The sequence below is a fragment of the Chelonia mydas genome, chromosome 5 (genome assembly GCF_015237465.2).
Source record: "Chelonia mydas isolate rCheMyd1 chromosome 5, rCheMyd1.pri.v2, whole genome shotgun sequence".
Lineage (NCBI taxonomy): Eukaryota > Metazoa > Chordata > Testudines > Cheloniidae > Chelonia > Chelonia mydas.
Genome location: NC_051245.2, coordinates 71,419,850 through 71,446,778, shown reverse-complemented (window position 1 = coordinate 71,446,778; position 26,929 = coordinate 71,419,850). Strand labels below are relative to the sequence as shown.

The 26,929-nt window shown below is 42.2% G+C and overlaps 1 protein-coding gene across 2 annotated transcripts in view; it reads left to right on the top strand.

The window, feature by feature from the left end:
• PGGT1B (protein geranylgeranyltransferase type I subunit beta) overlaps nucleotides 1-13,051 on the top strand; it is a 66,584-nt gene extending 53,533 nt beyond the window's left edge. For both annotated transcript variants that reach the window (XM_007055410.4, XM_027817833.3), the window contains exons 7-9: nucleotides 4,631-4,815; nucleotides 5,104-5,212; nucleotides 12,384-13,051. In XM_007055410.4, coding sequence (XP_007055472.1) covers nucleotides 4,631-4,815; nucleotides 5,104-5,212; nucleotides 12,384-12,565 — 476 coding nt within the window. In that variant the 3' untranslated portion in view covers nucleotides 12,566-13,051. The remainder of the gene's footprint in view (nucleotides 1-4,630; nucleotides 4,816-5,103; nucleotides 5,213-12,383) is intronic.
• Nucleotides 13,052-26,929: the final 13,878 nt, after the last annotated feature.

Sequence of the window (26,929 nt, the reverse complement as noted above, 5' to 3'; positions counted from 1 at the left end):
GGAGAGTGGGGTAGGGGGAGAGAACCTTTTGAAGTGATGATCAGGGTGGGCCATTTCCAGGAGTTAACAAGAACATCTGAGGAACAGGGGTGGGGGGGTGGGGAGAGAGGGGGAGGGGGAGGAATAAACAAGGGGAAATAGTTTTACTTGTATGATGACTCAACCACTCCCAGTCTCTATTCAAGCCTAAGTTAATTGGATCCAATTTGCAAATTAATTCCAATTCAGCAGTCTCTCGTTGGAGTCTGTTTTCAAAGTTTTTTTTGTTGAAGAATAGTCACTTTTAGATCAGAAATCGAGTGACCAGAGAGACTGAAGTGTTCTCCGACTGGTTTGTGAACGTAAAAGAATAAATGGACACAAATCAGATGTCAAGAATTATAACATTCATAAACCAGTCGGAGAACACTTCAATCTCTCTGGTCACTCGATTTCTGATCTAAAAGTGACTGTTTTCAAAGTTTTTTTTGTTGAAGAATAGACTCCAATGAGAGACTGCTGAATTGGAATTAATTTGCAAATTGGATCCAATTAACTTAGGCTTGAATAGAGACTGGGAGTGGTTGAGTCATCATACAAGTAAAACTATTTCCCCTTGTTTATTCCTCCCCCCCTCTCCCCCCCCCCCCCCGCCCCCCTTGTTCCTCAGACGTTCTTGTTAACTCCTGGAAATGTGCTGGAAATGGCCCACCTTGATTATCACTTCAAAAGGTTCTCTCCCCACATCCCACTCTCCTGCTGGTAATAGCTCATCTTAAGTGATCACGCTCCTTACAAAGTGTATGATAAACACCCATTTTTTCATGGTCTGTGTGTATATAAATCTCCTCACTGTATTTTCCACTTCTATGCATCCGATGAAGTGAGCTGTAGCTCCCGAAAGCTTATGCTCAAATAAATTGGTTAGTCTCTCTAAGGTGCCACAAGTACTCCTTTTTCTTTTTGTGGGACAATTGTTGCAGCACTCCTTCCTGATGATACATCCACAGCTGGCAGAACTGGGGTGTATTCTATAATCATTTCCTGTGTTAAATCACAGAGTCTACTTGGGGCTGAATTTTAAAACTACAGTTAATTTTTATTAAAAAAGCAAATTGTGACTCAAGTCAGGAATTTTTAACTTGGTGCTTTTCTGGAGCACAAACGTTCCATTTATCCCTTTGCAGCAACAGACAGTGCTGAGGAAGGTAGGCACACCCTGGAGCAGTTGGACCATCCCTGATTTTGAGACTTTATTGTGTTTATCTGAAGCCTACTAAATGCTAGTCAGTTATAATCTTACCACAGGTTTTTACGTAATTGCATCCATGTTTTTCCATGGTATGTTGAAGTTGAAAACAAACTTATCAGAAAAAGAATCCATATTTAAATACGTTCATTTTAGTAACTTATCCATGGTCTTTTAGCATTCTATCCCATTTTGTTACTTTGGTGTCTCTTCTCCATGTGAATGGTTAGGATGAAAGTCCATGGGCCTGATTCTCACTGCACCAACTTCAAAGCCTCTTAACGCTTCCAGTGGTGTAAAGCGATCTTAGTCTAAATGAGACTCAGGCCCCATGTCTTATTGTATCTACAGCTTACTCAGGTTCTTCCTCAGGGTGCTTTTTTTTTTTTTTGGGGGGGGGGGGGGGGGTTAATGCAGGGGTCGGCAACCTATGGCACACGTGTCAGACAGCACGCGAGCCAATTTTTAATGGCACGCTGCTGTCTGCAGGGGACCCCAGCAGACAGCAGCGTGCCATTAAAAGTCCGGCCCAGCCCGCTCTTCTCCGCCCACCGCTCTCTCCTTGCAGAACAAGCAAGCTTCCCCCTCCCCCCGCCTCTTCCCCCAGCATGCTGGGTTCCTGCCCCTTTTCCTCTCCCTCCCTGCGGCCGATCAGCTGGCGGCCCTTGCTACGGAGGGGAGAGGGAAAAGCGGAGCTGCAGCGCACTCTCTGCTCTGGGGACCTTGGGGAAGGGGGTGGAATCGGCACATCCCCTCCAGCCCCCTGCCATGAGCCGCTCAGGGCAGGGGGCTGGGACCGCACCCACCCACGACCGCAGCCTTAACTCCAGCATCCCACACACACAAACCCAGCCCCCTGCCCTGACTCTTGCACCCCCCACATCCCCACCCTGAGCACCAAATGGGAACTCCTGCACCCCCCCCACTCCCAAACTCCCTCACACACTCCCACCTGCACCCTTCTCACCAAATGGGAGCTGCCCAGGTAAGTGCTCCACACCCAAACCTCCTGCCCCAACCCTGAGCCCCCTCCTTCATTCTAGCTCCTGGCCAGAACCTGCACCCCAACCCCCAGCCCTGTTCTCAGTGCACTCCCACCCTCATCTCAGTGCAGAGAGAGGAAGAGAATGGCTAGAAACAGGGAGAAGGTAGGTACCTACTCTCTGCGGACAGGGCCGGGACCCCAGACCGGCAGCAGGTTGAGCGGGGCTGGCGGACGGGACCCCGGTTGAGCGGGGCCCTGCTCAGCCCACTGCTAGCCTAGGTGAACGGAACCACAAGCCAGCAGCAGGCTGGCGGTGTAAGATCAGCATGTTAATTTAATTTTAAATGAAGCTTCTTAAACATTTTGAAAACCTTGTTTACATACGACAATAGTTTAGTTATATAATATATAGACTTATAGCGCGAGACCTTCTAAAAACGTTAAAATGTATTACTGGCACGCAAAACCTTAAATTAAAGTGAACAAATGAAGACTCGGCACACCACTTCTGAAAGGTTGCCGACCCCTGGTCTATACAGAGGCGTTGGCACAGAGTCCATATCTAATTACAAGGAATGGATGGAATTCTTGGAGGTAATTCACCACTGTTTTATCTACATGAGTGGTTCTCAAAGTTTTGTACTGGTGACCCCCCCTTTCACACAGCAAACCTCTGAGTGCAACCCCTCCCCCCTTATAAATTAAAAACACCTTTAAAAATATATTTAACACCATTATAAATGCTGGGGGTAAAGCGGGATTTGGGGTGGAGGCTGATACCTCACAACCCGCCACGCAATAACCTCACAACCCCCTGAGGGGTCATGACCCCCGGTTTGAGAACCCCTGATCTACGTGTTTCAGAAAATCTTGCCAGTTGAGTTAGTTTCTTTATGACTTCCAAGCTATCTGGGATTTCCCTTCTGGTTCCAGATTTCTCTTCAACCTCACTTTAATGTAAAAGTCACAATTTGAGTATTGTAGTGCTAGCACTTTGCTGTTATAACACGGGTCCTCAAACTTTTTCATAGTGTGGACCACATCTTAACATAGGTTTTTCTTATTGCCACCTCCCCTCCTGTTTTCACAGAAAGTCCCCATGGCACCCACAGTAACTGCTTATATAGAAAAGTGATTTTAGGGATGTATATAGTGTGGGTATGTTTGCTCTACTACAGTTCAGTAAGTGAAACCTAAGCGGAGTGAGCAACCAGTTCCTACTGGACCACTGAAATTTAAGAACTTCTGTTACAGTGCATTTTGCAGGGGCTTCTATAATGTGTAGCAGTGTGGAAGCTGGGAATGGGAAGAGTGCAGAACTGCCAGTAGCGTGTAACTTGCTCAATCTCTAAACCAGCAAAATACACTAAATTATCTGCAGATTATATTCTGTACTCATAGATTAGTAGCCTGATTGGGAGATGTCTAGTTTGTCCAATTCTGAGTGTCTCCATTAAAGGAAACCTAGAACTAGTATCTGCTTAATAGGCAAGTGCTGAGAGCCATTTATAACAGGCCTACCTTTACTGCTATGTTTTTAGCCTACTATAATTGTGGGGTCACTGAACTGATACGGGAGACATTTTAACAAGGACATTTATGTAATTGTGTAACTGCAGCAACTCATCTGGGTGATGCATCAGCATTGATTAGCTTCAGAGGGAGTGTCTAGCCTTGTTCTTGTTAGGACTGGCAATTGGACTGTAGATGAAACGTAGGAATTTGGTATGAGGAAGGGTGGATGAATGAGGTGGTTCAGCAGCCAGCTGTTTACGGGCCTGAAACCAATAAATTTCCAAGTTGGAGCAGCAGCAGGAAGAAAACCGCTATAGTAAATGTTCTGTGGGAATTAAAGGTTGGGAGGGGATAAGGAACTTTTTCTTCCCCTCCCTCTTTGAAGGGGAGAGAAACTTCCACCGTATCACTCCTAAAGTAAATCTAATCAGGCATGGGAAAATTTGGTGTATTTTGACTGAAGCCTTTTTTCTTATACTGGAATGATGTGGCTCGCTCATTTGCTGAGCCTGCCAGCCTGCCTCTTTAAATGTGACACCACTGCTTCAGATTCCTGCTTCCCATTAGCTTGCTTGTGTAATGTTACGTATGGAAACCAGTCTGCAGCAGTGAGTAGTGGTGGTACTATGGCAGTGGGCAAATGAGCGAGAACATTTACATAATGGGGCAGCAGTGAGGCCCACCAAATTCCATTTGTAATAGTACGTGTAATACTTTGACCTCTGTGTTGGATTAAGGATCACCTTATTTGTCTGGATTTTAGACTTCAGACCTTTCTGAACTCCTTTACACAACTCTGTTTGTTTGATATTTTGTACTACTACTCGGTAGCTTGTCTTATCTTAATCAGAAGTTTTAACTTCAATGAAAAAATGTTGCAGAAACAGAATTATTTCTTACAGGTGGCTCCACGTTCTGTGGTATTGCCTCACTGTGTTTGATGGGTAAATTGGAGGAAGTATTTTCAGAGAAAGAACTGAACAGAATAAAGAGATGGTGCATAATGAGACAACAGAATGGCTATCATGGACGTCCCAACAAACCTGTAGACACCTGCTACTCATTTTGGGTAGGAGCAACACTTAAGGTAATACATATATTGTAGCAATTATATTAACCTGTTTGACTCGGTTAACCAACCTTCATCTCCTCAAGTTAGTTATAGTCAGTGCAAGTAGGCTTGATCTTTGAATTACTAAACTATTTTGATCTCTGTACATTTATGTACTGGGCTACATATGTCTGCTGCTTTCTTGCAAGACGACAGGTTACTAAAACCTACCATAACTATGCCCTAATGCACCACTTATAGCTGATAAAATGGTAAAACTTCTCTTTTAGTAGGTATTTCTGTAACACTGTAACTTTTTTCCAGCTCTTGAAAATATTCCAATATACAAATTTTGAGAAAAACAGAAATTACATCTTGTCAACTCAAGATCGTCTTGTTGGTGGATTTGCCAAGTGGCCAGATAGCCACCCAGGTAAATTTATTTCTCAGAATCCTGATGTGTGTTGTGTTGCAAAATGTATTCCAATGGTCCAAGAGGTGGCTCATTTTTAACACAAATAAAGGAATATTTTTAATTCTGCCCCCCCTCAGAAATATGTGCAATAGTAAGCCATAACATATAATTGGAAAGCTATATTTTTATAATGTAAAGTATACATCTCCCTCTGCCCCTTTTCCTTGTTTTAAAATGTCACAAATGAACTGCCCATTATTGAAAGAGAAAATAGCAAACAACCTGTTCATACTATTTAGTATCTGAATAGTATTTCCATGCATTTAAAATAATTTTATCTAAAGAGCATAGATTGTGTAATGGGTATCTTTATCAAGGGCCCATTTACAAATATTCTAGAGCTTGTTCTTTTTAATAAACATACTAAGAGCACATCAGACAATATTGCGAATGAAAAAGCTAATGCAAAAAGCTTAGAGGAAAGTACAAATGGTACCTAAAACTTTTCATCTATTCGTAGGCTTGCAGAATTCAGTTTTTACTTTTCATAACAATAGATGATTTGTTTTTAAACATTTTTATTATCCATTTAAATGTACACTGTTGAAAGAAATTATGCAGTGAGTTTCAGGCAGTGGGGAAGGTCAGACAATATTTAATGAGAGGTTGAGATTCCAAAAGTTAAAGCATTCAAACACAAATTGTCAACATCTCATGTCCATATAAAAAGTCAATATGCTTAATCTTCATGCAGTGTCGAGAAAAAAATTACATTGACTGTGTCATAAGGAAAGTTTGTATTCCAAATGCATTAGGAATCTAAGAACAATTCTTCAATGTTTTAGGAGAAAAAAACTTAATCTAACTCGCAAATTGAAAAACCAGCAGGAGTCTCGTTCAGCGTGAGCCTATGTGCAATTGCACATCAACATCGATGTGCAGTGGTCAGCACGTACAAATTCACTACGTTCTCCACATTGCTTGCTTAGTGAGGGAGACATAGTTTCCAGTTACAATACAAGATGCTCACTAGATGCAAACATGTACACAACTATTAAAAATACAGGATAACAGTGCAACATGTTTGGGATACATTTGTATCCCATATACATTTTTTGCTATAAAAGAACTGTTCTTCATACTAAACTAAAGTCTTTTTTCCTGACCTGTGTACATGTGACAAGATCCAAAAACAGTACAGTTGGAGGGCTACTAGTTGGTGAGCTAACACAACTCACAGGGTACACCATTATCCCAGGAATGTGGATGAGAGTTAAATAAAACTCCTTAATCAGCATTTTTCTTTCTTCACCTAACTGTAAATTTCGGTTATTATAGATGAAAATATTTTTTCATTGATTTGTGTGTACAGTAAAATTGACATTTACTGACATCAATAAAAATTAACCCCTTTCATGCCTAATTATGTGCTTGATATGTGTGTAGTAGCTAGAACCCCTGTATGTGTAGTTTTTAGAGCTCATCTGGGTTTAGGAAGGAGGTAGCTCAGTTCCAGATATTAAAAATTAGTGGCATTTCAGGTAATCAGATCTTGGACATAATTTGACAATATGGAGATGTAGCAGAATGTGAAAACAAACTTTGCACTGGTAATAACTCTTGTAGCAGCATTTAGGATAAAGGATAGAGAGGATAAACCGTCTCTAACTCACGAGAAGAAGATAAAATGTAGTCATAATAAAGGCAGCAACTGTTCAGTATCCACGTGTGACAGAAATTTCAGCCGGGCTATATTTTAGTTAGTAGAGCTAATTTATGGGCACATACAGTATTTAAAATTTGAAAGAGTGGTTCTACTCTTTTATAATAATGGCATTGAGAGAGTCTGTTTATCATATCAGTGTCCAGATCAAATGAGCTCACTTTGCACATAAAATCATAGAATATCAGGGTTGGCAGGGACCTCAGGAGGTCATCTAGTCCAACCCATGCTCAAAGCAGGACCAATCCCCAACTAAATCATCCCAGCCAGGGCTTTGTCAAGCCTGATCTTAAAAAACCTCGAAGGAAGGAGATTCCACCACCTCCCTAGGTAACCCATTCCAGTGCTTCACCACCCTCCTAGTGAAAAAGTTTTTCCTAATATCCAACCTAAACCTCCCCCACTGCAACTTGAAACCATTACACCTTGTTCTGTCACCTGCTACCACTGAGAACAGTCTAGATCCATCCTCTTTGGAACCCCCTTTCAGCTATCAAATCCCCGCTCATTCTTCTCTTCTGCAGACTAAATAATCCTAGTTCCCTCAGCCTCTCCTCATAAGTCATTGTGCTCCAGCCTCCTAATCATTTTTGTTGCCCTCTGCTGGATGTTTTCCAATCTTTCCACATCCTTCTTGTAGTGTGGGGCCCAAAACTGGACACAGTACTCCAGATGAGGCCTCACCAATGCTGAATAGAGGGGAATGATCACATCCCTCGATCTGCTGGCAGTGCTCCTACTTATACACCCCAAAATGCTGTTAGCCTTCTTGGCAACAAAGGCACACTGCTGACTCATATCCAGCTTTTCGTCCACTGTAACCCCTAGGTTCTTTTCTGCAGAACTGCTGCCTAGCCATTCGGTCCCTAGTCTGTAGCGGTGCATGGGATTCTTTCGTCCTAAGTGCAGGACTCTGCACCTGTCCTTGTTGTACCTCATCAGATTTCTTTTGGCCCAATCCTCTAATTTGTCTAGGTCCCTCTGTATCCTATCCCTACCCTCCAGCGTATCTACCACTCCTCCCAGTTTAGTGTCAACATAACTGCCCGTTCTGCAGAAACTCCTCAAGGATCAAGCTGAGTTCTTTCCTTCTTGTGCATGATCCCCAGTAACAGTCTGCAGCTCAAATGAGGCCCCCAGTTATACCTGAGCCAGTCCCACTGGTTTTCATGTTCCGTGGGCTTGCACAAGTGTAATTTACGGAGACCTAGGCCTTGTCTATATGCAATCTTTATACCAGTTTAACTATATATTAGGTAGGAGGGAGGGTTGATTTTTTTTTTTTTTTCTTCCCCTCACCCTCTCCTCCCTGCCAAAATACTTAAATTGGGTATAGTCCATGATGTGGACACAGTTGTTATATTTGGTATAAAAGTGCTTTATGCCAGCATAGTTTATTCCCCTTCTCTACAGGAATTGCTATACTGGTATGAGCACCTTTGTACTCCTTACTGTGTCCATGCTAGGTGCTTTGTATCACTTTAACTATTCTGGTGTAATTAAAGTGGTATAATTTATGTATATAGACAAGGCCTTAGTAAAGTATTAATCTGGTAACTGGGTCTGCGTTGCTAATAGAAAAAAAGTCAAGTTAGAAGAAATAATTGAATACATATACAGAGCAGCTGTATCGAGTAAGATGTTACTTTTACATACGGTCCTTAGAGTAAATCTGTACTTTAAAGGCTAAAACTCATAGCCCATCATTGTTTGTGCTTGGAACGGCAAACAGTGCTTGTGGCTTTTCAGCAATCTTTCCTTCATCCTGTAACCCTGCTAATCCTGTAGCTATCCGAACACTACTTTCAGCAAGAAGGGGTTTGGGGTTTTTTCCCAGGCTAGACAACAGCTGTAGCACCTCAGTATTTTCATTAAGTCTCAGTTACCTCTTAATTTTTCTTCTCCTTCCCTTCTAAATGGCATTATTCTTGTGATGTGCCCAAGCTCTTCTGGTCTAGGAAGCAAAAGATTTGACATTGTTTCTATCCCAGCCCCCATATGCAGCTTTACCAGCCAGTTGGCTAGTTTAATTATTTTAGTGACCTATAGCGTGGTATAAGAGGAGCTCCAGAGTGCTCCTGTTGCATTAAGAGCCATTTAAGCAAATCCTCTAACCAATTTTTTCTGTGAAGAGCTAGGATACTTTGTGCTGAATAAGGAAGAGTTCAGATGAAACTGTACAGGAAAAAGCAGCATTCTTTGGACACTGAAGTCTTGTGAGGTGTAGCTGTATTTGCTGCTGCATCTTGTTGATCAATCCTTACCATTGTAAGGCGACTGAAATCCCACTTTTCTTTATCTACATGCACATCTTGCTTTATTAATACACTAGAAAAAAGCAGCCTGTTGAAAAGCTCAACTGTATGCAAGGTTTCTTAAACATATTTTAAACAACAAAACTGTGTGTATTAAAGATAAGACTCAAGACTGAAATTTGGATAAAAATGAACCTTCCTACTTCGGTTTTGTATTGGGCACGCACATACTCACTATGTACTTCCTGCAAAGCATGTCTGCTGTGTGCCTGTAACCTTTGCTCTTTTTTGAGAGCATGCTTGTGATAAATATTCTTCCTGACCACAAAAATGGAACAGGCAGGTTGAATGTGGAACTGCAGGGATTATGAATGTTTTATCCTGGATCACTCTGGCAGGATCTGCATCTAGGGAAAAAAATCACTGATATACCCAACTCTCTACTAACCTTGGCAGCGTCCCGAAAGCCTGGATATCTCCTAATAACAAATTAGTATATTTTCTTAGTTGATATTCAGCAGCGGCAAAAAAACAATGTTAAGACTTCACAAAATTACAATTGCTGTGTACATCTACTGTGATACCTTTTCCCAGCTGTTTTTTTCCATGTAGCTGCTGACAAGTTCATGTTCCTGCTTTTAAGAAAAGCTAGAGTGGCATAGTTGAAAAGAGACTATCCTTTGTTAAAATGCAGTTCTACTCCAAAGGGAGACTGACTATAGAAATGGCATAACATTTCACATTTGCGAGTCAATGGCTTCTGTATCAAATGTGCACAGTTTAAATGATTTTTTTTTAACTGTAGACAGCCCCTGCAAAATCAACCTGGGATCTGAAAGTCAGACTATGTTCTCCTCTTGTAAAGGTTCTCCCAACCTAATTTTGTTCTCATTTACATCTGCAATTCAAAGCATGCTGCCAGTGAAATTATAGAGCCCTGTTGCTTTCATTGTAACAGAGCAGAATTTGAAGATAGTGAGGACTGCATAGGTGGCCCTGCAAACTGAACTTAACAAGTCTGTTGATGTGTGGGCCAGGAAAGATACAGTTCATTATGCTTGTGCTGTTTTGATCTGCAGAGCTGCAAGTTTGGACTAATGTAACTCTTGATCCCTGGGCTGTTAAATAAGAAACCCTGTTCCCTGTGTGTGTAAAATCACTGAAAGTACAACTGTAGCTGAAACACTTCAAGTTGATTCTCAGAAATTGTGAGGAGAGTAATCTAGACAGATATGTGCATACAGGATTGCAGAGTACATCTTTATCATTGTTTCAGAGCACAATAAATTAAGCCTTTCAACACCCTTGTGGCATTGTTCCTATTTTACAGATGGGGAAACTGAGACAATGATTTGTCCAGTGAATCAGTGTCACTGCAGAAATAAAACCCAGGAATACTTGACTCATAGGCCTGTGTTCTGTTCATTAATTAATCATACACTTTCCCTAGTATTCACATATGGCAAACAAAAGCCAACTTTTTTCTTTGTTTAAAAAGCTTTCACATTGTTAGGTATTTAAGAAGATTGCCCCTGTCTCACATTAATTTTGCTGCTGCTGAGCGACAAGTATCAAGAACAATAAGAAATCTGTTTTTTGTTTTTACAACTGTCTCATTAAAAACGAATGATTCCATTAATATCCATTTTCCCCCTCACTACTTGTGTGTAAATCCCATTATGTTTAAAGGTTCAGAGGAGAATAGGTTCCAAATATTTCTCTTGCCCATATTGGGCACAAAACAGTACCAAGACCAATATCTAGATTTGTATATACCACACCCATCACCATAGTAGCTGAGCTGACATTAAAATGCAGTACAAAATACAAAAAAAAACCCTGAGATCTCGAAGCATACAGAGAGCACAGGTGAGGCAGAAGGAAAATTGGAAATAAAGAATTAGCGTGATAAAACATGGAGAGTGAATAATCTGAAAACACACATGCAGGAAACATTAAATGTAAAGATATTTGAGTACAACAGCCTAAATTGAGATTTGGCAAGGAAGCAATGCAAATGATACTTGCTTCATCCAGTTGCTGTGTTCCATGGTTGTCTTCTGCCTGTGTGTCTTATTCACAAAATATTTGTCTCCACAACTCCTGACCTTCCAATGCCTTGAGATTTTTATTATCACTTCAAATAGCCTGAACTGTGCACTGCTTTTTCTGTCACAGTCAGTATGTTTTGGCTGGCATTAAATTCTGCATTAGTCTGCACTGTCCTGCACAACTTCAGAGCCTCTGGGTTAAATCTGCCATATATGGGCAGTCGGGTGGTACTTTGTAAAGGGGTTTCAGTGAGCATGCTTTGGGAGTTTTCCCATCGGTGAGCTGTTGCTGGCAGACACATTTTCAGTGAGGTCACCCAGAAGGAGATGTGTGTGGTGAGCATGTTTCTCTGTGCACAGCAACGATGCTTTATAAGGATGCTTTCTTCTGGATATTTGGCTGGAGTATGTGCAGATACCTTTTTGAAAAAGATCAGTTTGGTAACTGTGAAATTACAATGAAACTGAAAAGGTTATGGAGCCTTGATATGGCTGGGAGGGCCATATAAGAGGTAGCTTTCTTCCCCAGTATTAGAGAAATCCCCATGGATGGGCTGGTAGAGGTGTTATGGTGGTACTTGTACTTTCCAGATTCTTGTACTTTCCAGAATCTGCCTTTTCATAGCTGCTAGTACCAAAATACATCTTGCTGTTTTAATGAACAGTCAGCTATCATCTATGCCCTCATCTACAGAGGTTGCTGCTACTGTAACAGGAGTAATTTCTCTATGCTAAAAAAAAATCCTCCTGTTTTAGAAGGAAATATTTTTAGTGTGCCTGGGAGAGAATGCTTTAAATAAGCTCCTGACTCTCTCAGGCTCTTCCACATCTCTCTCTCATGACCTCCCATATGTGATCAGCTAGGTGGGAGAGCTCTTTACCGAATAAAGTAGTTGTGCTTCCTAGAGTCTAGTCTTAGGACAGAAATTCCAGATCATCTCCTCATACTCAGTGTGGGGTAGGGCTTGGTTAACTATTATATTTTATATTTGGAGTTAGAAAAAGCCAAATATAACTAGGAACGTCTGTTTGCCATTTATCTTTCAGTGCTTGGCTTGAAATTGGTTGGTGTTTTGGAACACAGAAACAGTTGGTTATTACTGCATGATAACCAGGAAGCATTTACATTTTAACGAACTCCCTTGCTATTTTGTTTTCAGATGCTTTGCATGCATACTTCGGGATCTGTGGCCTGTCGTTAATGGAGGAATCGGGCATTTGCAAAGTTCACCCGGCCCTGAATGTAAGCACAAGAACCTCTGAGCGCCTTCAGCACCTCCATCAGCTCTGGAAAACTAAGGACTCTAAACAGTGTTCAGATGATGTGCACATCTCTACATGACTGCTTTAGACTCAAGCTTAGTTTGGTAGCATAACTGTAGCCCAGGGTTAAAAGCCATGTATAACCAATGTGCTCTTTTTAAGTGCTGGAGTCATACAATCAAATCCATGTTACTGGCATCTCTTTTTTAGTGAATGGCCTTTAGCCAGTTGTTGTTCACTGGGATAAAAGGAAATTTCAGTTGTGTAGAAGTTTGCCACTGCAGACTCCTGAAATGGCTTGTACTTCTAAGAAATCCCTTGAGGCAAATTTGTTTTCATTTGTATTTTATTTTTTAAAATTTGTGCATACTGTGTCAAAGTTTATAATGGGGAAAGTGTCTTCAAAATCTGTTTACATATTATACAGTATAGCACTGAACCTCACAAAGTTCTTAATGATCGTAATGTTTGGGTAGAGAAACCCCTATGTTAGGTCTCAGTTGAAAGTAGATGTCAGCTTCCATAACCTTTGTAAACAAAAAATAAAATTATTTTATTCAATATAGACAGGATTCCTAAAGTTGTGTGGCATTATTACATTAATTCCATAATCCCCTTGTATAGCTCAAACTAGGCAGATGCAATAACTTGATATGAAGTATTTATTACCTTAATGAGAATTTAATTAAATATTTATGGCATATTAACAATGGGATGGGAAAGTAACCAGCAGAATCCTGGGGGTATAGGTACCTTATGGCAAGGTGCCATCACAGAGGGTTTCTGAAGTAGAGTGCCAGAAATGTTGGTAGTGTTATACCACTCAATTACATCTTGATTTCTTTCAAAATATTTCTTCCCTTCAATGTCAAAGAAAAAAGTCCTGATTCTCTTTAAAATGTCTGAATATGAAGAGCAGAAAGTTGTATTTTAAAATTACTGTTTGATGCTCTTTTTTTAAATAGTTTTATTCCAAATAAAGTCCAATAAATTGAACATTTTCAGCCGTTTGCCAATATAATCTCTAGTTGTATCAGACTTGAGAGGTGCAGTTGAGGTGCTGTTCTGAGTTCAAGCAAATCACTTTCTAGCCATTGCATTTGACACAAATCTCAGTTGCTTAAATTTCAGACATACAGCAGGAAAATGCATGATACACCTAACCTTGCTATAACCTCACTGACCTGCATATCAAAAAGCTACAAATTCTCATTTAAAAACAGATTTTCGCTTCACTGTTCACTGAGGAGCCACTGCTGGAGGCCAAATAAGTGACATGCTCCTGACATCTGCCTAAAACTGATCCAAGAGGAGAAAATAAAGAGAACCTTGGCCTCTTCATGCTGATGGACGAGAGTGACCCTGGGGTTGGCCTTTCCAGCTCATTAGAAGTGAATGGGGAGGGTAGTCCTCTTCCTTCCACACAGGGAACTGGCAGTGACTATCTTTAGTTCCTCATGGTGTGGGGAAGTGCAGTGGTGGGGCATTCTAAGGTTACATCAAGCTGCTGATGAAAATGGGGGGTGGATGTTGTTGGAACTAGCTTTTCTTAAAAGTGTTTCTCCCTTGTTGGAGAACCAGCTGTCAGGTTTCTCATGGCAAGAACCCACCACTTTCCCAACTATTGGTAGGAGCAGCAGACTTGAGAAGAGCAGCACTCTTAAGTTGTTCTTAGCGCTAGTGCTGGAAGTGGGTGCAAGTGATGAAATGGCACTCCTTTTATTGGCCTGGGTGGGGAGTGACGACATCTGCACTGACTGTGCCACTGTACATTGTGGATTATGCGTTAGAGGGTTCTCTAATGTATGGCTGACAAGAGTCGCACCTTGTGCCTGTGATCTAGCCTTGCAGTCTTTAGGGAAAATCTTGGTGAAAAACTACAAGAAATGGGACTCTGGTGAAAACAGTGAGTCGTGGCCAAATCCATAACTACTTTTAAATTTTGGAAAACTGGCTCACATCTCACAGCAAATATGCCATTTGCCATTTTTTTGCTTTGAAAACCAGCTACAGATCTAATGAACCAGCAGTAAATATTTCAAACTATGGCAGCATGCCAGTTAAACTATTTAACACCCTCCTCTTCCTTCCCTCGCTCTTCTCCTTTTCCAGCTAGACAACTTCAGTCAGATCTTTTCAAGCTGAATGTGAGCATGGTTGACAGCAGGCTTCAGTTTCTCTTGAGTTGGAATAATCAAAAAAATAGTGTAAAGTCACATTTGTTCCCCATTAACTCCTTTAGCTTTGTTCTTAAGTCCCTCAACTGTTCAGGCCTTTGCCTCTCATTGAGACTAATTACTTTGATCAGTTTGAAACCTTAATCTTTTTAAATTGACAAAGATCTGTCTCTGTGCAAACAGCCAACTTGGCATGCATGACTTGTCATTCTTAATGTCCCAATCTTCTTCAAACTTGACAAACGATGGGCACTGAACAATCCAGTACAGCAACCGTTTTGATTCTGATTTCCAATACTATTGAAGCTAGTAGACAGACATAAATCTAAATTTCATATTAGTGTGAATTGCTTACTGCATTGTCTTCCTTGGTCAGCAAGTGTCTTGACTAGGGAAAATGTTTGTCCATATGAAATGCTTGAATTAATAAATGGAGAAAAACCACCTGGAAACTCTTAAGATCTAATGAAAGCAGTTATGTAACCAGGACAGCAGCTGAAAATGTAGCTTGAAAGCATGACAAACAACTCTGTCCAGCTATAATAACCCTCAACTTTTCACAGAATCTGTTTATAAACTTGTGAAGCTAAAATTGCTAAATAAGCAGTGAATGTATTCACTTTATTACACTTATCCAATAAATAGTAAGCAGACAGGTGCAATACAGGCTTGAGAGTGTAATAGCTTCTCCAATCTGATGGAAACCTGCAATAATACTTGACACTTGCAGATGGAGGAACTGAAACTGCTTTATAAGAGTGTGTAGTTCTCCCCCCTTTATAGATGGGGAAACTTTGGTGTGGAGAAGTTAATTCGCCCAAGATGCCAGTTTATTAAGTACTGATAGAGAATGTCTGCAGAACTGCCCAGTGCTACTATGCAGAGCTACCACAATTGAACCAGGACCTTTCATTGTTTTTGTAATGCTGGTATTCTGCACATCCGAAGAAACATTTTGATTACCTTCCTAAATACAGAACTACAGCAGCCCTGCTACTCTAACTCCTCCTCTTCGCCATGATGCACTATGTATCTATATATATTAGTGTTTTATCTACTAATCTTCAGCCGCTGAAAGTTGCTGTTGCAGAGTAGTAACTTGGTAGCTGTAAGCTCTCATCTACCAGCAATTTCAGTTTACTTCTGAGCCATACGGAAGGCCTCAAGTACTGATTTCACAGCCTGCTACAGAAATTGAAATTGGCTTCCTTAGACCAAGGAAGTTAAAATCTTTTAAAGGAGTGAAAAATTGAAAATTAAGGCTTCCATAGCAACCTTAATCTTTGAATTTGTACGTAGTTGGTGGAAGATGTCATGACATAACACTTCGGAATGTTACTATTAAATATACATGTATCCATATAATAGGATTCCAGGAATGTCGCTCTGAAATGTCTTTGGGACAGTATGAAGTGGCAGAAGCAGCTACAATCATAGTTGAGAGCTTTTTGTTCTGAATATCACCAGGTTCAATCGTCACTGGGATTCACGGTCTGTTACTGTTGAGTTTTTAAGTACTCAGCCATTTTGACTTTATGAAATTACATGTCTTAATGTAGCTGTATACCACAAGGGTAGGCCATGCTAAGCGACCTAGACCATTGGGATGTCAGAGGTTGCTCAACCAATCACCACTAGTATAGCTAATTTGCATGTGACACTTTCATGGTTTGAATGAGAGAGACTGCACATATGATGGATTACTTGGCCCGAATGCCACCTGCACAAATCTACCACTATAATCTCCCCAGACACAAATCAACACAGCCAGCACACATCGTAACCCCAAACAGCACTCTGAAGCCTAGAATGTCTGAGTCAAGATGGAGTTATGGGAACAACTACCAGTATGGTTCAGAGCTCTTGTTTAGAATTTCTCCAGGTTCAGTCATCACTGGGATTTGCAGTCTGTTACCATCAAGGGCATTTTCAACTTTTTATACACGACTTGACAAATTACAACTGTGTGACAGCATGAGCTTTCAGCTAGTTCATAAATATGGCCTACCCAGCTGGAGGGTTATGAACAGGCCAAACAACAATTCTAATACATATGGCTAATAACAAATAAATTTGATATAGCTATTTTTTCAGGTCACTCAGGAAATTTCTAACCGAGTTAGATGATAACAAAGAATATCTGTCCCATGTTCTCGGAAGCCTTGACAAACTAAAACGCAAGCCAAGAGAGCAGAAGCAAAGCATCCACACTTCTCTGCACAAATGAGGATTGTACCCAAAACTGAAATATCTCCACCTAAGATCCTATAAACCCTTTCTTCCCCTCCCCCCCGCAACGCTACAGACTTCCATTACAGTGTGTCCTAAAGCTTCAGGTTATTTCAGATGGAAGGGTGGTGAAAATGATTTCCAAAGTCCAGGGACCCTCAAGGAGAATGCCTTTCCAAAAGCTGCTTTTTACATACCTAGGGGGCTCGCTCTGGCTTCAGTGCCCCAAATGATGTGGAATGTAGCAGTCATGCTGGGAGAGAGAGGGGACTCCCTCAGATAAGCAGCTACTTTGTGGGGTCCCCATCACTGTAACTAAAACAAAATTAATATTCAAATGTTCATGACACTATATAAATTGGGAAACATATTCCATGAAGAAAGATAAGAATCTTGGTACATTTCTAAATGGCCACTAGGGTACTGTAACTCACACAGGAACATAATTGCTATGCTACAGTAGAACTGGTCTACTGTAGAACTGGTCAGCTTGTCTTGGAAAAGAGGTAGTATTGGATGCTGCAGAGAATGGTTTCATTAACCCTGTGATGGACAACAGGAAATAAGGAAGACTTCCTAAAGAGTTATTGCCTGTGCTTTTTCTTCAAATGTTGCTGTAGTTGACAGTGTTTACGAAAGAAAAATGAAAATTAATCTAGCCATCTTATTGTCACTGAGCGCCTAGACCTATTCGTGATGATGACAGCACCTCCTTTGTCCGCTAGGCAGCTCTCTAACACCACATGCTACAGGCCATTACCCTCTGATCCCACTGAGGGTTACCAAAAGAAACTACACCAACTGCTCAAGAAACTCCCCGAAAAAGCACAGGAACGAATCTGCACAGACACACCCCTAGAACCCCAACCAGGTTCTATCTGCTACCCAAGATCCATAAACCTGGAAATCCTGGGTGCCCCATCATGTCAGGCATTGGCACCCTGACAGCAGGATTGTCTGGCTATGTAGACTCTCTCCTCAGGCCCTACGCTACCAACACTCCCACCTATCTTCGAGACACCACTGACTTCCTGAGGAAACTACAATCCACTGATAATCTTCCAGAAAACACCATCCTGGCCACTATGGATGTAGATGCCCTCTACACCAACATTCCACACAAAGATGGACTACAAGCCATCCGGAACAGTATGTTATGGCAAACCTGGTCGCTGAACTTTGACTTTGTCCTCACCCACAACTATTTCACATTTGCGGACAACATATACCTTCAAGTCAGCGGCACTGCTATGGGTACCCGCATGGCCCTACAGTATGCCAACATTTTTATGGCTGACTTAGGGGATGAGAGCTGAGGAAGTGTTGTTCTAACACCCCTACTCTACTTGCACTACATTGATGACATGGACCCATGGAAAAGAAGCCTTTGAGGAATTCCACCATGATTTCAACAATTTCCATCCCACCATCAACCTCAGCCTGGACCAGTCCTCACAAGAGATCCACTTCCTGGACACTACAGTGCTAATAAGCGATGGTCACATAAACACCACCCTATACTGAAAACCAGTTGACCATTGTACTTACCTACATGCCTCCAGCTTTCATCCAGATCACACCACACGATCCATTGTCTACAGCCAAGCTCTAAGATACAACCGCATTTGCTCCAATCCCTCAGACAGGGTCAAACACCTACAAGATCTCTATCAAGCATTCTTAAAACTACAATACCCACCTGCTGAAGTGAAGAAACAGATTGACGGAGCCAGAAGAGTACCCAGAAGTCACCTACTACAGGACAGGCCCAACAAAGAAAGTAACAATGTCACTAGCCGTCACCTTCAGCCCCCAACTAAAACCTCTCCAACGCATCATCAAGGATCTACAACCTATCCTGAAGGATGACCCATCACTCTCACAGATCTTGGGAGACAGGCCAGTCCTTGCTTACAGACAGCCTCCCAACCTCTAGCAAATACTCACCAGCAACCGTACACCACAGAACAAAAACACTAATCCAGGAACCTATCCTTGCAACAAAGCCTGTTGCCAACTCTGTCCACATATCTATTCAGGGGACACCATCGTAGGGCCTAATTACATCAGCCACACCATCAGGGGCTCATTCACCTGCACATCTACCAATGTGATATATGCCATCATGTGCCAGCAATGCACCTCTGCCATGTACATTGGCCAAACAGGACAGTCTCTACACAAAAGAATAAATGGACACAAATCAGATGTCAAGAATTATAACATTCAAAAGCCAGTTGGAGAACACTTCAACCTCCCTGGACACTCAATTTCAGACCTGAAAGTTGCAATTCTTCAACAAAAAAACTTCAAAAACAGACTCCAACGAGAAACTGCAGAACTGGAATTAATTTGCAAAGTGGACATCATTAAATTAGGCTTGAATAAAGACTAGGGGTGGATGAATCATTACACAAACTAAAAACTATTTCTCCATGCTAATTTTTCCCCTACTGTTACTCAAACCTTCTTGTCAACTGTTTGAAATGGGCCATCCTGATTATCACTACAAAAGTTTTTTTTCCCTCCTCCTGATAATAGCCCACCTTAATTGATTACTCTCGTTAGAGTTGGTATGGCAACCCCCATTTTTTCATGTTCTCTCTGTGTGTGTGTGTGTATACTTCCTACTGTATTTTCCACTGCATGCGTCTGATGAAGTGGGTTTAGCCCATGAAAGCTTATGCCCAAATAAATTTGTTAGTCTTTAAGGTGCCACAAGTACTCCTCATTGTTTTTGCTGATACAGACTAACATGGCTACCACTCTGAAACCTGAGAGCCCAGAGTTGCTAGAAGAGCAACTGGGGGCCTTCTAGCCCTCAGAGGGCAATGGGGTATCAGCTGTACTGTGGAGTGGGGATGGAGCACTAACTGCATTTGAGAGTAGCCTGCACAGGGGTTTATACCCTCCTCTCCTCTGCAACCTGAGTAGCAAGCTCCCATAACCCTTCCCACCATTTAACACATTGGAAAACTAATTTATTGGCTTCACATGGGGAAGAAAATAATCTTAATCAGCTTTACAATTAAAAACCAGTGTAATCTGCCATTTACAGCATGATACAAAACAAGGTATTTCACCTCTTGGTCATACCTCACACATTTTGATAGGTTATGCCACATGTTGGTTTGAAGGAGTGGGAATGGGGAGCTGGTGGAGAGTAGCATGATCAGATGAATGCTGAGCAAAGACAATGCCTATCATTGCAGCACTTTGTATGGACTGGAAGAGGCAGTGTAGGTTTTAATGAGTCCGTTAATGAGGGGCAGGGGGCTGGCTGTGTGTAAAAAAGTGAGCGCTGGAACAAAAAAACTTAACTGGAAAGAAAGGGGGGTTTTGAGCTGTTGATGATGAAGTGGTGGTAGAATGGTGGATTTGATTTGAATGACACAAAGATGCCCCAGTAACTCTGAGTGCCATGTGTTGAACTCTTTTAAATTGTGGGGGGTCCTTTTTATGGCATAAGTGTGCTACATCTGATTCATTCGGGCCAAGGAACATACTTACAGGGTCTCCTGCATGAGGAATAGCTAAAGGGGTATTGGAATGTGGTTTTCATATATGGAGCACGGTGATTTATTTTCAATGCAAAAATCGCTGTACAAGTCACACATTCTAAGCCTTTACCAGTGGGTAATACACAAATGTATTAGGGTTCGGGGAAAGAAGGGATAGGACAATTTCTTCCTTCTTAATGCCTCCCTGTTTAATGCCTTTAAAGCTGCAGTGCTTCTCCCTCCTCCTGTGTCCCATCCCTATGGTGTTGCTGACATAGTAGTGTGCTTTGGAGCGCTGCGTAATAAGATGGGGTAGCTAATTCTCCCGCCACCTGTGTAAGGAACTACATGATAGCTAACAAAGGTTAGCTACCGCTCTTTACATTCTATCTGTATTCTGAAGGGAATCAACCACCCGGGCCCAGGTGAGTGGCCCACACTCCTGCATTCTTGCCCTGCCTGAAGCAGTGAGGGTCTGTCTACACACCCCCTGGCAGCCAGTCTCAGAGCCTCAGTTGACATCCCCAGGCTCACGCTAGCGTACTGAAAATAGCTGTATAAACGTTGTGGCTTGGGCAGCAGCTGAAGCTCTGAAGCTGCTCCCATCCCTAGGCTGCCACTCCCTGTGTAGACATACCTTGAGGGGCCAGAAGGAAATCAATTGGTGGTAGAGAATGGGGCTTTCATTGCTAAGGCTGCTGGATTGGTTTGTTTAAATAAAAAAGAGGTGGGAGCAGGGAACATGCACATGGTGAAGGGAAGCCTGTGCTTAACAATAAATTGGGGTCTCTTTCCATGAAGATCTAATCCGTGTTGAACCCTGTAACACAGCCAAGATGAGTGAGACACAGCCAGCATGCAGGTGCTAGCCCCAGTAAATGGAAACTCCCCAGTTGGTGACCCTATGTCCCGATATTTTGTTTTACAAACGTACTTTAAAATATTCTTTTCACATAGCAGTGAGGCTATATTTAAGTTTCTCTTGTAGCCCAATCGTTCTCCTTTTGCATCCATGTCCCCGCCACACCACCCCGTCCTTCCCCACAATTACAACATGCATAATATGCAGGTTTTGCAAAATGCAGCCTTTCTTCTAGGAAAGAGGATCCAGCATGTGGCTGTGTAATTTTATGGGAGATTCACAAAAGGGCACTCTGATATTTAAGTGACAAGGAAAACCAGGATCATCAGAATAAAGCCAGGATAGAACTTTAGAAGGATTTGTTTTTTTTAATCACCTAGTCCTAAATTTAGCGAAAGCAAAAGTGAATGGTTCTTATGTCTGACTGTGGTTCCGAGACAACTAAGTAAACTGGAAAAAATTTTAAATGACAGGCTTAGTTCAGCTAATTTAAAGGTGTTCTGTTAGATACAGCCCTGTGTTTACATGGTGTGCCACAATAACCTTTATTTTAGCAAAAACCTCCCTTCAATCGTGATTTTTGTTTTACAAAAATAAAACAACTTCTTACTCTGGGGAATCCACCTCCACGTTGACTGTTACGGTATTTGAAAAAACAAAAATAAACACCCTTCAAATGTAAACTCTCATTGCAGCTGCTCATCAGTGTTTAAAGGCCATATTATCTTATCTTTGTCATTTACTTTTGGTGCTTGGTCTGTCTATTCCTACACTCGGTATTTTTAAAGCTGGTCTAACTGCTGGTGGGGGTGTTCTTCTTGTGTAAGGTTATGCACTACTGAACTAAAGAGCATCTAGGAATGAATATGTGAGTAGTATTACAAATGGGAGGGAGATAGTTTAGAAAAAAGCAGCCATCTTGAAATTACAGTGTACAGTCGGAGCGTACAGACTTGAGAGCAAGTTAATCTCCTGAGGCTCAGAGGCATGCAGGCTGTGCAGCATCCTCCCTAAATAGCCTCTCAAATATGCAGCTGCCCAGTGGGGCCAGAGACAGGCTGTGTCAAGAGCTGAATCTGTAGGAGGATTTTAAATATAGTCCCAAGGCTTTCCTTTATACACAGAGCTACAACAGGGTGGTGGTAACATTTGGCCCAGGGTTGCCTTTCAGTTTGCTATATTGAGACATATATGGACCATGCAAACTATTAACATTGCCAGGCTTGAAGTTCCTCTTTGCCTGCTGTTCCTCTCCAATGACTCCATGCCTTGAGGGTTTGTTTGCATTGTAACACCCCTAGCAAACCGCTTCTAGACACAGAGCAAGGGAGCTAAAGTACAAGCAAAACCTGTAGGGTGATTGTGGCCTGATTTAAAACAAAACCAAAACAAAGGTATGTACAGTTCTCTAACAACTAGGGTGGCAATTTGCCAGTGTACCACGCCCTCCCCCATCGCGCCATTACCCCGCATTTGAACTGGTTGGGAATTTTTCTACACTGATTTGTCAAAAGCAAACCTTTGTGGGAACATGTCAGTTTTGACTGAGCCGGCTCAGGTCCAGGACGGAATTCCTTGTGGCAGAACGCAGCGACCGAAGGTAGCTAGGAGCCCAGGGGTGCGGGACCTCCCCTAGGCGGTGGAAGACCTAGGTTCAAGTCACAGAATCAGGGTGTTGAACCTACTCTTTCTACAGCCCAGGTGAGGGGCCTAATCACCAGGCTATCCTGGGGTGGCAGGGGCCTCACGGGAGCTCTCCTGGGCCCACTCCCACATACTGAGCTGGGTAGTTTGTTCCTACTAAACCGCAGAATCCAAGGGCACATTAGGGCCAGCCGTAACTCTGGCTAGAGGGTGCTATCCACTTCACTCTTCTGCTATGCCTGGATGCCACTAATTCTCCATTGCCATGAAAATTCCCTAGCAATCTCCTCCTCCCTGCAACCCCTCTCCAGGTGGTGACATGCCCTTGGGCCTACCTGTGACACCCGGTGACCCCGTGCATAGGCCAAGAAGCCATAGTAGGGAGCATGCAGCTGTCCATAAAAGGAGTCAGGAAGGGCAGTTAGGCAATTAATTCTTGTCTGTGGCCTGCTGGCTCTGGAGGCAGATGGGCTGTGGAGCAGAAACCTGGGCAGGCAGTCTGACCAGCATGTGAGAGGTGTGTAGCGTGGGTCCCCAGAAAGTGCCCTGTCTAAGGGCACCGGCAAGCTGTGGAATGCTGCTGGAGCCCAACAGTTCCCAGAGTTTCCCTTCTAAAAAAGGAAACAAAATTCTACAGCAGCTGTTGAGCAGATACCAAGTCTGGCCTGGATTCCCCTCTCGCTCATTCCTTCTCGCCAGTCTGCTCTCGCTGCAGCTCGAACAGCTTTGCGAGGCGTCTGGGCTGATGCCATCCTCTGTGGCAACTTGAAGCAAATGGGCAGGTGAAGGAAGGGTTGTTTTTTTTCCATCAGAAACAAGTGGCCTGATCACATTGGCTGTGCTAAAAAGCTTCTTTGTCACATAGCATAGGAAACTCTGCTTTAATGGCAAGAGCCTCCACTGAGATATTTAGGGAAGGTCTGCATGAGAAACTTTTGATTTATGATTTTTTGCAAAATTGCTATTCTGGAAAAAAGCCCTGGATGCAGTTACACCACCATAAAAGGGCTTTAGCCAATACAGCTTATTTCAGTAACTGAACTGGTATAAACTATACCAGCATAATCTTCTTTTTTTCCCTTTTTTCTTCTGATATAAGCTGTCTACACTAGGAGGCTTTGCCAACACAGCTACCCTGGAAAACCTTTTCTAGCACAGACCGGGCCTGCGTAGAACACACCGCTAATATCCTGGTCCTTTAATGTTCATCTTAGTATGCATTTGAAGCCCAGCACTTTGTCACAACTATTCAAAGAACGTACATTGTAAAAATGTTACTGACGATCAAGCAAGAGAAACGTTGTTGTTGTTGTTTTGTCCCGTTCTTTAACCTGTTTAACGCCTTTGTTTTCATGTGGTGCTATGAGAGCCCTGAAGGAACAAACCCATGCGGCGCAGTTAATTAGTCTGACCCGCACACAATCAGGCGTAACACCGCTGAGCTTAGTGGAGTTACACTAGTGTCAGCCTGAGATAAGTCAGAGGAAAATCAGCCCCATTAAATCCGGCTCACTTGTCAGGCAAACTTTTGTACGGGCGTTGGAAAGGAAAGTTGATGGCAGAAGAACACGAGGAAGAAAAAAAAGATCTTGGCTGCACAACGTGGTATCCTGGGTGGAACAAAAGGATTATTCAGCCACAAAGAGTGTAGCAGAGGATTGCACAGAATGGGCTACCATGGTTGCAAACTTCCAGTAATGGAGATGCCACATAAGAAGAATACAGTCTGCCCAGTTTTATTCAATTAATATTTTTTAAAAGCCCTGTATACCTGATTTTCCCTTTATACTATCAGACTTTACAAGCTAAAGCTGCCACATAAAATGGTTACATATTCATAGTATGCATGGTTACATGCTTCGGCTGGTTCCTTATAAATATATAATGACATATTGAAAATAATGCATAAAATATTAATAGCAGTCTACATACTTAACCCATATTTCTGAAATGAACTTGTTCCCAGGGGCATGTGATACGGCACGGCAATGTCACATGAGACAGTCTCAGAGGAAACCACAGACCATGCTTCAGTGAAGGAAAGAGCAGCCTTTACAGTGATTTTCCTTTTCTTTTGCATCTCTAAGGTTGGCAGCCTAGAAATGGACCAAGATCAGAACAGCGGATCCAGATGGTCGAAACGATCTGGATCCAAGGTTCATGGCTGACCTTTATCTAGAATAGGTTGAACCAGAATTCGGGATCCTGATGCTCCAAAACTTTATGCATTTTCAATCCAGCTGTTAGTTTCGCAGCACAAGCCCATCTTTGCTTTTGAACATGTGTAAATCAGGATGGGGAGGGGAGGTGTCAGAGACAAGGTATCAGAATGTTCATGTCTAAACAGGAAACATTTCTTTCTATAATGTGCCATCAGTAATATGAGGGGGTAGAAAGCACCACTGATGCATTATTTTATTAGCAGTACTTTAATATTACATGAACCGGAGTCCTCATTTCCAATGTTTAATGTTCTTGCTCTTTTTGCCGGTTCCCGTCAAGGTGAAATTATGGGTCTACACTTACGCCGATGTGTAGAATACAGACACTCCACTTCCAGCTAACCTGGGTGTAAATAATCGAGTAGACAGTGAGGCATGGCTTAGGTGAGTAAAGTAGCGTGTCCAACACACAGGAACCCGCATTCACCTATCTACAAGCCCAAGCAGTGCCTTCCACATCTACATTGCTATTTTTAGCAGTGTCGTGTCCAGCTGCCACACCCCAACACAGCCTTTCCACACTGCTGGAGCCTTTCACTGCAGCATGTAGCTATACCTGTAGTGCCTGTACTCTATACGCCATGGCAAGTGTAGACCTAGCCTACAAAATAAGCTCTTACTGCCTTCCATGGTAATTGGTGTTGAAGGTTAGTTCGAGTTTGGTTCCAGGTATCCTTCTGGTTGAAACTTGCTTCATGTCCACACATGACATACCATCAGAAGCTGTTTGAAGTGTGTTCAACAACTGATGTCAGGTCTTGCTCATGGTTTAGGCTCAACTCTGGGTGGTGATGGGACAAGTGGCTCTAGGTGATGATGGGACAAGTTGGCTTTCTTCTCAATGTGGATGGGAAGTCCAACCCATGTCAACTGACTTGATTTAGCTGTATCCCCTATCTGTACTATATACCCGATGGCATGTGACCTGCAGAAACAGGAAGTATCTACTGGTATTTATTAAGTAGACACAGCATGTAGCTTATTGTCAGCATTCACTTCTCTTTGCAGCTGATCTGAACTTAACTGATGAGCCAACTGACCCAAGATCAAAAGAAAGACCCTAACTGTGCTGTGGAGCAATATGATATCCACAATCAGTGAGCCTATAAGCAGATTTTAGATAAACTCCCCAAACCAGGCATTGCAAGATGTGCCAAGCACTCCTGGGAGAAGACTAAAGCATTGTAGAGTTGGTGCAAGAGATTCCCTGACACACTAATCATGGCTCCAGTATAGAAAGACCTTTCTTTATGTCATTAACTGAATGTAATTTGGGGACTTAAAATACCAGCTAAGCCTTCCTGCATACTGAAGAGCTCCCAGCTCCTGACCTATTGTGGGAGTATAGCTGGAAACTTGTAGGAGCAGGATTTTATAATTGCACTATAAGAATTAATATACGGTTTGATTTCATCCTGCTAGCCACCCTTGTTGAATAGCAAAAAGGAATAACCCTCTGGGACTATGAGATTCTGTTTTCCCATATACATTAAAAATTGGGCCCTCTTTAGTTCTTTGTTTTAAGGTTTACTTATTAAGAGACAGGATTCTGTATTGTGTCTATGTTAAGTAGATTAGAGAAACATTGAAGGCCTGGGTCTCAATGTAAATTGTCTTGGTTATTGGTTATAAAACTTAGCAAGGTTTAATTTGCAATGCCTTTTTGCTAAATATAAAATACTGTACTACTGTTTGTATTCTCAAAGTCTCTGTAAAAGACTGTTTGGTCTCTGTAAAAGTCTGTTTGTGTGAATGAGGAATGCATGCATCAGGAAAAGATAAGGTGTGAAGGCCATTGTTAACCAGATG